General features: G+C 42.3%; 1 protein-coding gene across 3 annotated transcripts in view; it reads left to right on the forward strand.

The window, feature by feature from the left end:
- FLT1 (fms related receptor tyrosine kinase 1) overlaps positions 1-13,239 on the forward strand; it is a 179,673-nt gene that overhangs the window by 67,845 nt on the left and 98,589 nt on the right. For 2 of the 3 annotated variants that reach the window (XM_037799877.1, XM_037799878.1), the window contains 2 exons: positions 8-177; positions 578-737. The exons of the other annotated variant lie outside the window; for it this stretch is intronic. In XM_037799877.1, the coding sequence (XP_037655805.1) occupies positions 8-177; positions 578-737 (330 nt within the window). The remainder of the gene's footprint in view (positions 1-7; positions 178-577; positions 738-13,239) is intronic. 3 annotated transcript variants of the gene reach the window in all.

Here is a 13,239-nt window from a genome sequence, read left to right on the forward strand (position 1 = left end):
ATCATAGGTTAAAGGATGGGTTACCAGCGACTGAGAAATCTTCTCACTATTTGGTTCATGGCTATTCATTAATAATCAAAGATGTAACTGCTGAGGATGCAGGGGATTATACAATCTTGCTGGGCATAAAGCAGTCAAATGTGTTTAAAAATCTCACTACCACCCTGATCGTAAATGGTAAGTTTACAGTACATATTCTTCTAGTTTGGGTGGTGTGATGGGGAGAAATCGATGAAAATTTGTCAATTTAAAAGTCAATATAACAACTTTAAAGGAAACAAAAATTTTAAATATCATTCTTAAAATCTCTTATGGGCCCATCCTAACTATTTCACATTAGCTTGTTACCTTCTGTAGGTGACATGATTCTTTATAATTATATTCAGAATATTCTCAAAAAAGGTCACTACTTTTTAAAAAATTAGCACCATCTGGACCAATATGAGGGTTTATTCATGTTTTTGCTCATATGTTTGTTTCCCTGATACCAAAACAAATGCAAATACTTCATGCAGTGGCCCAGGAGAGAGTCACAAAGACCAGCTCTTAACGTCTGTCCCATTCATCTCCTTTCCAGTGAAACCTCAGATTTATGAAAAGGCCGTGTCATCATTTCCAGACCCAACTCTCTACCCACTGGGCAGCAGACAAAACCTGATATGTACCATTTATGGTATCCCGCCACCTACAGTCAAGTGGTTCTGGCATCCCTGTAACCATAATCATTCTAAAGCAAGGTAGGACCATTAGTTTCTTGATGAACTTTTAAATACTCGTCATCTCCTTGAATCAAGATGCTTTAATGGACAGAGATGGGAGTTCATGTCTTATGTGCAGTAGGTTTGGGGCAAAGGCTTTCCCTGCTGGGGAAAAGGTGGGCAAGAGCTCCTCTTCTTCCATACTCAATGCCGTCTTCCACTGGCTAGCCACGCCCTCATCTTCTCTCATTTAGTTTCAGGAGCGCAGACACAGAATGAAGGTCACCTTGTGAGCCATTATTTGAGCTCCAGTAGGAACTCAAATCTCTCGTTTCCCAATTCAGGATTCCCAGACTTTGGCTATACCGCTATCTCAGCAACCCGCATCCTCATGTTTTTTATTTTGCATTCATTGGGCATGATACCGGATCTTGCAAACACTGATGGCCATACTTTTCAGCTTTGCTCAGGCTCTTGCATCTGTCTGACATGCGCCTGCACCCATTTTCTGCCTCATAAGAAGTCCTTCTTTATCCTCCAGGGCTTACTTCTTATGTCACCTTCTCTGCGAACCCTTCTTGATGGCCTCATTCTCAGTCATTTCTCCCTCCTTGATATGAGCAGCACTGTGTTCGTACCACTATTGTTTAACAGTTCTGCATGTGTTTATCTTTCCCCTAAGCTAGGAGCTAATTGAGAGCATCTTTGAATCGTCAGGGTCTGGCCCTGTGTCTGGCACCCAGTAGATGCTGAATGTATCTTTGATGAGTGCATTGAATGAATGAATAATCCCTACCCCTCGGTTAATTGCACGGCATTTCCTTGCATCCTGTTGATGAGTCCTGTTTGCCTTTTCCCTTTTTTGTTTAGTCTAGAGGGATGATGCTAATAATAGTTCATGAGAGCTAATTTGAAGAATTGGAATAGAATTGGTAGGTACAAAAAATAAGATATTATTGAGACAGCCCAAGAATTATCAATATGTCAAAATATTTTATTTGCTGGTCCTAACTCTGCTTGCAGAGTTTGGGACGGTTGTTATTTAAAAACAACAACAAAAAACTAGCTTGATAAAAAATAAACATGACCCAATTGTAACATAAACAAACAGAAGTGGCTATTATTTGATTTCCTAGATTCTGCCTACAATTCCAGATCTTCTTCATCTTGTGTTTTAACTTTGTATTTGGGGCTGTATTACTCTGATAGTGGAAAGTTACTGATGAGTTATGGCATTGCTGAGAAATAGATGTTTCCACACATCTGATTTCTCATTTGAGTGTCATTTTCTAAGAATAGAAATACAGAAAACTTATGTCTCTTGAATATCTTCTTTACCACTGTGAATATGTAACCCAAAAGAAAATGAGATCAGAGATTTCTCCTTACTTTGCTAATTTGGGAGAAGGCATCAATATTTACAGACCCATCCCTTTAAGGTTTTGAAATTGTGCTAGCCTAACATGCAGATAAATTAGAAAATATCTAAATAATTGAAGTTTTTAGATCTGGAATAAAATGCAGAGTTGAATTTTTATGGAATAATATAGCCTCACAGATATTTTAAAATTTTGTTTGGATGATATCAAATCTAAACTTCTAATTCTATTTAGGATTAGATCTAATAACTGTAGGTTAGAAAATAACAATTATGAGTGATGGAACATAACATTAAAAAGTTGAGTTTGAATAATGCTAATAATGCTAATAAAATATGGTTTGGGGAATGAAGCCAGCTGAAGGGAAACTTTGTAAACGTGAGCTCTCTTTTTCTGATTCCTTTGTGGCGAATGGGATCTTTCTCCTATGTTAGGGAGTAAGCTCACCTAGGCCCGGAAAGATGTCTGATTCCTCTTGGAATTCTCTCAGAACTCATCAGTCCTTGAAGAGTTCAATAAATGTTTGTTGACCAGGTGAATCATTCTCTGTTAAAGGCACTTGTTTCTTCGCCAATCACAAGACAGATCAGAAGTGAAAACTTTAACTGTTTCCATGCTGCTTCATTTTTTTATATGTTGTTACTTGAAATTATCTGCTGAAAATGTGCATATCCATAAGAAGCTCTCTTCTGTTTAGCCGGCAGAGACTGACTGAGAGGTGGGTCTATCTTGTGGCCCAGATTCGGTGTGTCTAATCCCCAGACTAAACTAATACTTTGGTTGTGTCCACATCTAGATGGTATTTAACCAGAGCCTAAAATTTAAATATGAATTACCCTACATATTTAAGATTACTTTTTACTATATGTATCTGTTAAGCACCCAATCCCTTTTGATGATTATACATAGATACCATTACGCAAATATGTTATTATATTTGTGTGTACTTTGACTGTCACCTAGATCCAGTCGAAGACGGGAATTTTAGTTAGTGACATTTGAAATAAGATATGTTCTATTGCACAGATTTTTAAAATCTTATTTGACCTACATAGTAACGTTTGCATAGAAACCTAGACTTGAAAACTTTTAGTAATTAAAGAGGGCTTCATATATTTTTGAACTTTTGCTTTGATCCCTCTGGCAGGGTGAAATGGTTAGAGCCATTCAAGTTATTTCCTAGCACACATAGTCCCATATAGCTTTTGAAATCCTTCTAGGTTAAATATACTGATTTGACCACATTAAAATAAGTTGTCAACATTGAAAGAGGTTGAAATTTTGGATTTTTCTCATTCTCAGCAACTGGCAAAGATCTCAAAATGGAATATTCATAAACCTGACCCTTATTAACCTGCCCATAAATCTTGGGGGCATCCAAGGTGTTAAGCTTATAATGCCTGGTACATGCCTGTGGTTTACGGCTTCTGTTCACATAAAATGATAATTCTACATACCTGACGGAGAGAATGTGGGGATCAAATGAGTAATGTATTTGGGAAAGGTATACATTGCCACAGAAATGAGCACTGGGGTCAACTTCTGTAAATCAGGACCAGGAACGTTTTAGGAACTTGAAAAGAAATTTCTGCCTGCTATAGCTCTAGTTTCACAAGAGTGAGAAATTTTACCAAGCAGTTCTGATAAATCATGCAAATTGTGGAAAGTAAAAGGCAATTTTGTTGTGTTTCCGAAATAGAGATTTAGTGAGCCTGGGGATTTTTTTTTTTTTTCCATAGAACTGAGGAACACATAATTTGTGATTTTTTTGGAAGAAGAAAAATTAAGGAACTATAGAAGAGTAAAAGTAAAAAGGAAGAGTACCGAAGAATGAGAATAAGGAAATGGCGTAATGGGGAAATAAAGTAATTCTCCCGTTTGTGGCCTGCCTCATGCATGCATTTTCCCGACGTGGAAGGAAGTGGCTCTGATCTGTGGGTTGGCCAAGGCAGAGGTGGGGCAGAGAGAGCATGTGGGGGAGCCGACTCCTGCTCCGTGAGCCCACAGTAGATTTCTAGAACTTCCCAACCCTCCTGCACTTTGAAGAACCAACTGGGACTACTAAAGCTGCCTGTCATGAGCTCTAGTCTTGGTCTCATAATCTCTGGAGAGCTTGGCCAGCACTGCTGGCACCGTCCCATGGGTATTGGCAAATCGTGCTCAGACAGGGTTGCCAAAGGAACGAAGAGCAGGATGGGACTGGAGAGAAAGGCTCTTCTTTGGGGAATGGAAGAGATGGGTTTGGGGAACCCAGGAGAGGAGAGGGAAAGGACAGGCTTGGCATGGTACTTTTGTACTCCAGATCACCAGCTATATTTTCCAAAATGTTGAAACTGCTGTGATTCATGCCTGCTCGAAGGCCTGGCGAGTTCTCTGCCTGAATGCGTCTTTGAGCTCACTCTCCCCTGCTGCCCTGTAAACGCGAGGGTGGCGGTGGGCTTCCGTCTGCCCCATCCTTCCTGACAATCCGCTTAGCCGGGGCCCAGTCCTGCCTGGTTGTGTCAGAGGTGGTCTTTTCTTCTTTTTAAAGCTAAAGCCTGTTTTGGAAATGTTGACTGTGTTTCGGCTCTTTCTTCAGAGAGGTTCAAGGCCAGCAGCCTCTGGTTACTGCAGTTTTGTTTTTGTTTTTAGAGCACACATTCTTTAGATCACAGGCTACTTGATTCTCTCTACTTGTCTATCACAGATGGTAATTTCAGAGCAATAAAAAGTACTGGTTGATTACAACAGGTATAGCTGTGACACATACAATGATTTTTGACCTCTAATGGGGGGAAAAAAAGATAGGTATCCTTGAGTTCTTTGTGAAAATCTTTCTTCATCTGCCGGGATGAGCAGTACAAACGTATAGAGACTAAATTCTGCTATTAATATTGCATTAATGTTGCTTACATCTTACAAACGCGGTTTGCACATCATCATATTCAGTCTGAACATGTTGTTAGTCGTCTCTTCATCACACAAATACCTATTAGGCACCAGCCATGTACAAAACACTACACTACTTGTCTTATGCATTTAAGTTTTAATTATGTAAGATCAAACATGTACAGCAATTACTTATTGGATCCTCTGTATGTACCTGCAGAATATCCATTATATCGTCTCAGGGACAGAGACCTGGGAGTCAAGGAAATGGGTTCTATTCTTGGCACAGTCCCTGACTTTTGTGTGACCTCAGCAAGCCATTTAATGTCGGTGTTTCAATTTCCCTTTCTGTAAATGGTAACTGTCATGCCCCCCCTTTCCTATAACACAGGACCAGTAATGAGTTAAATGCAAAAATCACTTCAAATTATATTTTCTTCTTTCAGAAAAGCTTGAAATAATTTCCTAGTTGTTACACACTGGTTTCCCTTCTGTTTCTTATAAATTACAAAGCAATTTGATCATTAACTCTGAACAGCTAGTGCCAAATTAACCCACAAATTCAGCTTATGAAAGTAGAATGATTGTGAGAAAAATCTTACATGTGATACAGAATTGACTCAATAATTATAAAGTTATTAATTACCCAGTAAGAAAAAAAAAATGCAGCAGCTTTTCCATCATTGGTGTGACCACGTATTTTCTTCATTCTGGCCCGGAGCACCTTGGCCAGCCCCTGGCCAGCCCGTACAGATGAAGGCCCTCTCCTGCTTTGCCCAGTGGGCTCTAAGGCCTTGCTGGCTTTATTTGTCTTTTGCCAAAGAGCCCCTTAGCATGTGGAAAAATGTAGCCGGATTCTCAATTCATGGGAGATGGAAGGGGGAGATTATTCTTTATTACTTTCTGAGCTAAAATGGTGGGGTTTCTAAGAAAAACATAATAGGCCTGCTTGGAGTCTCAAGAAACCTCTTGCAAAACACTAAAGTGGGTCAGATCTGGAGTCTAAAATATTTACATGCTTTAGAACGTTAATAGAAAACAATGTTCTCTGCCATTTTCCGTAACAATTGGATCTCCCATTTCGGAAACACTCTTCATCTGTCCTAGCAAGAAAAGGGACTGTGGGGAGTCTGGAGCAAGCTCCCCACTTCAGGCCTAAGTGTGGCTGGCTGTTTTGAGGGTGGCCTACAAAATGCGGGAACAGCAGGGGCCTCTGGGAACCCGGAAAAGACCTTGACTAATTGCATTTCTCTATTGTTTACGTCAGCAAATTAGCAAAGAAATGAAGGCCTGAATCATTAGGGACGTGTTAGGGATAGATCATTTGGGGGAAACATAGTTTTGCGCATCAGTGGGGTATGTAAAATTAACAGGACCAAAACAAAACAACTGTTAATGGTAGTTAATTAGAAATGTACTCAAGGACCCATATTTAATTGACTGCCAGCATGAATGTCCATTATTTTTATGCTGCAACTGTTTTATGTCCTGCCTTCTCTTTTCTACCAACGAAATAAAAGTTCTTACAATTTAAAAACAGAACAAGTCAACATTTTCCTGGGGGCTAAAAGTAGGTCAGATACCTGAGGGGAGCTGTGATTGAAGAAAACCTCTATTTTGGAAATATGAGTCCATGCCTCACATTTGAATATTCATTGCATTCCTTCTATGTACCCATGCCTCTCTCCAAAGTATGGAGACTCAAATCAGATATTAAAAAGAGGGAATTTTAATTTGCTGCAAACAAAACCTTGAATCAGAATGAGGACTTTAAACAAGGCCACTTCACCAAAGACCACTTCGGCAGGACTTGGAGCTTGAACAAACCAAATAAAACTGGCCGTCTTAAGCAGCAGGCTGTCATTACAAGCTAAAAGTGAATGTTCCTAATGAGGAACTTCTTGCATTCTGTTATATAATTGCTGGGTGAGGACGTGCATGCTGCCCAATGGGAAAGTTCACACAACAGCCCTTATTAGTTTTGCATACCGAGTCCTGAGAACAGAGCCTGAGTTCGTCTGCCAAATGCCTTTCTACCACTTTTCTATGCCCTGCAAGATTTTCCTCTTTTATTCCCACTCTTCCTAGTGATACAGTGAGTCTGATGAATAATTGTTTCCAGTGAATTAACTGTCTCCTGTAATTGCTATCAAACATGTCATCCTGTGTTATAAATTAAATCAAAAGCCTGAATCAGAGAAAAGTCTATGCTGGATGGTTTACACAGGGAGATATTTCAGGCAAGAGATATATCACACAATTTTGGAAGATTCCCTAAGAAGACTGGCACATGTTTTCATATTTTCTTTGGCCATGTTCATAGATTTTTAAAAATCGAATGGGAATTTTCATTTTATCTGGACATAAGATCCTTAGATAATACATAAATAGGACAAATTCTTTATACAACATGTACCTACACTTAGAAAACTATCTTGGTAAATGTATCTCCATAGACCTAGTGGGCTGTTTCTTGACACATGTGATCTTGTCTGGGGTTTTAATGTAACCTCATTGCCCTTTTCTGTGAAAAAACAGAAAGCAATAGATTCCAAAGATGGAAAAAGAGTGACGGATCAGACCGTGGCTCAGACACGGCCTCACAGGGCCTCACAGTCACTAGACCTCGTTTCTCCGTCCCTTTTCCAGAAGCCTCACAGGCTTCTTTTGTCACCTTGAATGCCACTGGCCACTTCATGATAGTAGCTGGAATCAGTTTGGCCAACGAGCTCCTTCTCTGTGCCCACAGCTGTGTTCCTCTCTTTACATACATTTTCCCTAGTCTGTCCAACAATGCCACATGATGGGCATAACTTCCCTTATTATCCCATGAGGAAACCGAAGCTCAGTTATTTCTCAGGTGTTTTCGGATTATAGAACAAAAGAAAAGGGGCTAAATAGGTTGGCATTTTGGAGGTGGTGTCCTGTGTGCCCTGTGGCTTCCAGGGGAAGGGGACAGGAACCCTCAAGTGGGCCGGGTTGAGCAAGCACTGGCCTAACCTATTTGGTTTGCTCTCGTCAGGCAGCTGACCCCCCGCAGAGCCCGCTTACTGAGTTAGAGCTGAGCTGGGGGTCACAGAGGAAAGGTTAAAGAGGATAGCAGGGATTGGGAAAACTTGACTTCAATTCAATTTCTTTGGAAACCAGTGATTGTCTGCCGCTGGCTTAGGCATCATAGAGAACCGCAGAGGGGAGCAGGCCCTTGGAGGGTAGTTCTGGAAAGAAAATGCAGAAACCCCAATGGGATAAGCCTAAAGCTCTAAAGAAGACCAGTCTCAGGAGAGCAATAAGTCCATCAGTTGATGGGCCCATTTGCTGGGACACTTTCCCTCTCTTTCCCTTCTGTGATTTTGCTAACCCTTGCAGGGGCATTTAATCTCTTGCAGGGAAGTCCTAGTCCCTCATTTATTGCTCGGGATTAATGGTCTGAATCAGGTCCAGTGAGCCCTTGGTGGACCTCACAAAGTTCTTGGATGGTCAGGCAAAGGAGGCACCAGAGGAATTAAAGGCCACAAAGAGGGAGGGGTCAAGAGAAAGTGAAAGAGAAAATAAAAGATGATGAGTGAATGAAATGCAGATATGGAGGCTCAAAATTTCCACCTCAGCATGTGTTGATGTAGTTATATGGAATGATTTATTTGCTTAAAATTAAGAAATTTTAGATTTTTTCTTGTAAAAAAAGAGCTTTCTTTTAGAGGAGAAACTGAGGCTCCAAGATAATTATTCCTACCCTCACAACTAGTTGATGGCAAGTCCAGGATTAGACCCAGGTTTCTGATTTCCTGCATATAACCTGGTTGAATAATGGGTCAACATGGTTTCAGGAGGGGTGGAAGGAGAGAGCTGCAGTTTTGAGGAAGCACCATGGAGGAGCGAGATCCGAGCCCTCAAGACGATGGGTGGGTGCTGAGAAGTCAAAGCAAAAGGGAGAGGGACAGGGATATGATGGAGTGATCTGCAGATAGGAAGGGAGTGAGGAGTTGAAGGGGACCTGCTGGTTGGCTCATAAGATTTGGGTTGAGAAAGAATGAAATCCAAATCAGAGAGATCAGATTGGGTCTGAGGTTGAATTTCTTAAATGGAAGCTGAAGAGTTAAGCTGGGCATTCTACTTTAGCTCACGTTTCCTGGCTGCCCACGTCTTCTGCTATCTGTTGAGCATAAGCCCTCCCTGTCACTTCTTAGAGATTGATGAACTTTTGCAGACTCACTGTTGGTGGTCTCACTGCCGTGGCACTTCTTGATCTCGTGCAATGTGCGTTACATGTACAGGCAAAAGTCGAAGCAAATGTCCTCGTGTGTGAAAATCAAGGCCTTAGAATCCAAGAACTTGGATGATCGCTCAGATTTTTTAAAAAGTTACATGGGTGTATAGTATCCCATTTTCTTAGGTCCTTAATGTTCCATATTAAGCCTGTCTTCACTGTTGAAATTATGTAAGATGATCACTTATTGCTACCCTATTGGAAACTCCTCCCTTGGGAGTGTGAAAAAGTCTTCTCACAAATAAGGTGAGGAAAACAAAACAAAACAAAGTCTAGTTTTTAAGGACATGAGCTCTGGAGCCTGAATCCAGTCCTATCTCAGCCACTGGGTACCATCACCAGCTGTGTGATTTGGAGCAAAATAAACTATCTCTTGGAATCTGGGTTTCTCATCTGTACAATGGAGATAACTGCACTCACATCGTCAGGTGGCTGAGGGAATTAAATGAGATCTTGTATGTGAAGTACTTAGCCCAGTGCCTGGCTGAGCATGTCTGCTGAAAGTTGCCCAGTCCTTGTAGGGTGCTCAGGGGCTTTCCTCGGAAGTGGCATGCGGTGTACCCTGCCATCCCATGAAAGCAGATAAGATTCTCCATGCTGCTAGGTTAAGGCTATCCCAGGAAACATGCTGGCATTTGGACAGGTCTTTTGACTTACGAAGCACAAATGGTAGAAATTTCAGACCTTCAGGAAACTAGCAGAGGTGTAATATCCTGGACCTACTCTTGTTCATGAACTCTTCCTCAGCTGCGCAGATGCTCATTGACCACATGTCGCCTGGCCTGTGGGCTCTTGACATTCTATCTGCTTGTGCTGAATTGCATCCTGATAGTTTTCCATGTATCTGACTTATCTTTTCAATAAACATCTAAGTTCCTGGGTGACAAAAGGAACTAAAGCTTTTTCTTCTTTGCAGGTGGCACGCTTTTATTTGTTAAATATAATACATACGGTAAATTTTTTATTTGAATCCAGTGTTGCTAGTGACAATGAGCCAGTATCTCGCGCACACTTGAAGAAAGGAGACCATCACCGTGTGGGTTTCGTATTTTCCATTAGACCAAAAGCCTCCTCTCCACCCGTCAGCAGCACTGCCAGAGTTGAAACTGTCCATGACTATCAGTTTGTCAGATGCTGATAGTGCCATGACGAGTTTATCCAGGTCCCAGCCAGATCCCCTGTCTTCATTAATACTCGTCACTGTGGGTGGAAAGGTACTGGTGGTAGTGACATAGTGCCTCGTTTCGGGGTAGGTGTGAGGTCATTCGACGGTCACGAAGGCCCCCTTTTTCAGCGAGTTTGAGGTAATGATTGATGGCAGAGCTGACGGCTGGCAGAAGGTTATGTCCACACGTAGCCATGCCATTCTTTTTCGGGATCCCCCTTCCCATTAGGCAGTTCAGCTGAGCAGCAGACCTGGATTATTTCTCTGCAATTTGCCATGTTAGTGATAGGGATGGTGATGATGATTAATGAGACCCCATCCCTGCACTAAAGCAGCCCCCAGTCTATCCAGGTAGATCAAATAACAGCACACGTGTATGATCTGTCTGCTGGGTGCCACGTGCTGTGCTGAGCAAGTTACACAAACCCACTCATGTAGGCTCATCCTAGCATTTGCCAATGCCAAAGGGATGTTCCTTAAATTAGATTCTTTCCCTTATATTTAAAATAAACAAAACTGGTAAGACGTGGTGACATGGGCTTACTTGCTTTGAGTCTGCAATGCTAAGGACACATCCATTCCCAAAGAAGTTGAGGTGGTTCACAAAAAGTGCAACAAATAAATGAGAGAAATCTGGATGAAGGGAGAGAAATGGGGTCAGATTAGTACAGGGATAGGGGCCATATGCTTTACTTTCTAGTTGGAGAGAGAGAGGGGGAGAGGGAAAGAGAGAAACGGAAACAAACTTTCGCAAGATTAAGAGACCAATAAGATATGAAACAAAGCAGGAGAAGTACGATTTTCAAGGGAGCTGAGGTCTGAGAGGAATAACTTCCCTCCTACTCTGTGTTATTTAGTAGAGCGACTCCTCAATCACTTTTTTACTATACAGAGCATCGTAGGACTTGTTTATTCTAACTTCTCTATGCCTTGGCCAGTGGCTTATCACCAGAGCAGGGGTTAGTAAAGTAATTCTGTGGGCTGGTTTCATCCAAGAATACAATTTTAGAACTATTCAGTGGATCGAAAGACGGCAAGTCCTCTGAGCAATTTTCTATTGATTTTGATGATTTTTCACAATTGGGCTTTTGCTTTCAGGGTTACAGAAAGAGAAAGTGATAAAACCATCATTTGAACTATGGTCTGGCCAGCTCTAAAGTCTCTGCTTCTTAAGCTGAACTGGGTTTCCTCACCCCCACACCCCACAGGCTTTCTGGATGTTTCCATATTGACTGCTCTCTGCTAAGTAAACTACCTTCTTCCTTGACATGAAAACAAAGTAACACTAGCTTGAAACAGTCTTCACTTAGTGATTGGGGAAATATCTTAAGCCACCTTCTTGAATGTGTTAGAGTAAAGGATATTATTTGTCATGACTCCTAACATTTCCCTGATTTCTTGTTGATCACGTCACCTTTCTGGACTGACTGTCCTTCACGAAGAAGAAAAACGAATGAATAAAATTAAATTGGGGTTCTCTTTGGGGCCCGTATCTGGGTTTCCACCCTGCGAGCCTGCAGTCACCCGGCATGGGGGTGCAGGGATCCCTGGCCTAGTTTGGTGAAGACGCACATGTGTGTACGTGTGTGAACATGTGTGCTATGTGCGTGTGCGTCTGGCACTGGTGGCAGCCACCTGAAGGAGGGAGGGGGGAAGGAGAGCAGAGCCGGGCGACAGGCCCTGTTCCGAGTGGGAAAGGACCGTGGGGCCTCAGGAAGCCGCACAGGCCGAGGGGCCCCCGGAAAAATGCTCATCTCAACGGAGGGGGCCTGGGGCGCTGGGTCACCTCCACTGTTGTCCCAGGAGCTGACCCAAAGCCTTCAATTCCCCAAAACCCTCCTCTGCTCCCTGCTCTGTTCAGATGAGGAGTGATTTTCAGGGTGGGCCCCGCGGCCTCTCGCTGCACAGGCCCGTCCGGCCCTGGAAGCCCATGTGCCTGACCCTTTGACCTCCCGCAGGCCGGGGCCCTTTTCCTGGAGCAGAAGGAGCAGGAAGCATTCTGTCCAAATGCTCCTTCAACCCAACCTCCTTTTCTGCAGCATCCTCTCCCGTGTAGGGCTTTATTTGTTTTATCAGAAGGTGAGAGGACCCCATCAGGCTGACGGCTCTGGCACCCATTTCTCAAGTTTTGGCGACACCCACAGCTGTGGGTTTTCACATGGCTGTGGGCAGGAGACCCCCCAATGGGGCCGGCCCTGGAAGCGCCCTCTGATGGGACCCCCGCTGGCCTTTTATTCTTCCTTTCTATATATTTTTTAAGATATTTTACAGCCTCGACTAGCTGTTTATTACTGCTCTACCCCTTTGTTTCCTAACTCTAAATGATTCGATGTTCTTTACAAACAGATTCTAATCACTGCTAGCATGAGCAGTAAAATCCCAGTAAACAGATAAGCAGAGTTCAAACAAGAACCCCCAGATTTAATCATCCAGAAAAGAAAAAGGGAGAGGAGATTATTCTCCGTCTTGGGACTTTGTACAACTTCTTAGAGCCCCTTTTCCCCCAACTAAATATGCATTAAATATAAAATTAATATATACCTTCAATCCTAGGAAATGTCTCAGGCTCATGAAGCAGCCCTTGGAGATTGGGGTCCTCGGCTAACCACAGGCAACCTCACCCCCACCTCAGAAACCCCTCCTGGCTCTCTTGCAAGTTTAAGATTCCTGTTATCAATAAATTAGACTTTGTTATAAATCAGGAAATGTTTAGAAACCATGCAGACCAAAGTAAGTCTCAGGGAAAGAAGAGAGAGTGATGAGAGTTGGATTGATTTTGTTGTGGTAGTTGTAGCAAGATATTTGTAAATGATCAAATTCATCAGCCAGTAGAAGGCAAAGAATTCCTTTTTTGCATCACCAAAA

The sequence above is a fragment of the Choloepus didactylus genome, chromosome 12 (assembly GCF_015220235.1).
Source record: "Choloepus didactylus isolate mChoDid1 chromosome 12, mChoDid1.pri, whole genome shotgun sequence".
Lineage (NCBI taxonomy): Eukaryota > Metazoa > Chordata > Mammalia > Pilosa > Megalonychidae > Choloepus > Choloepus didactylus.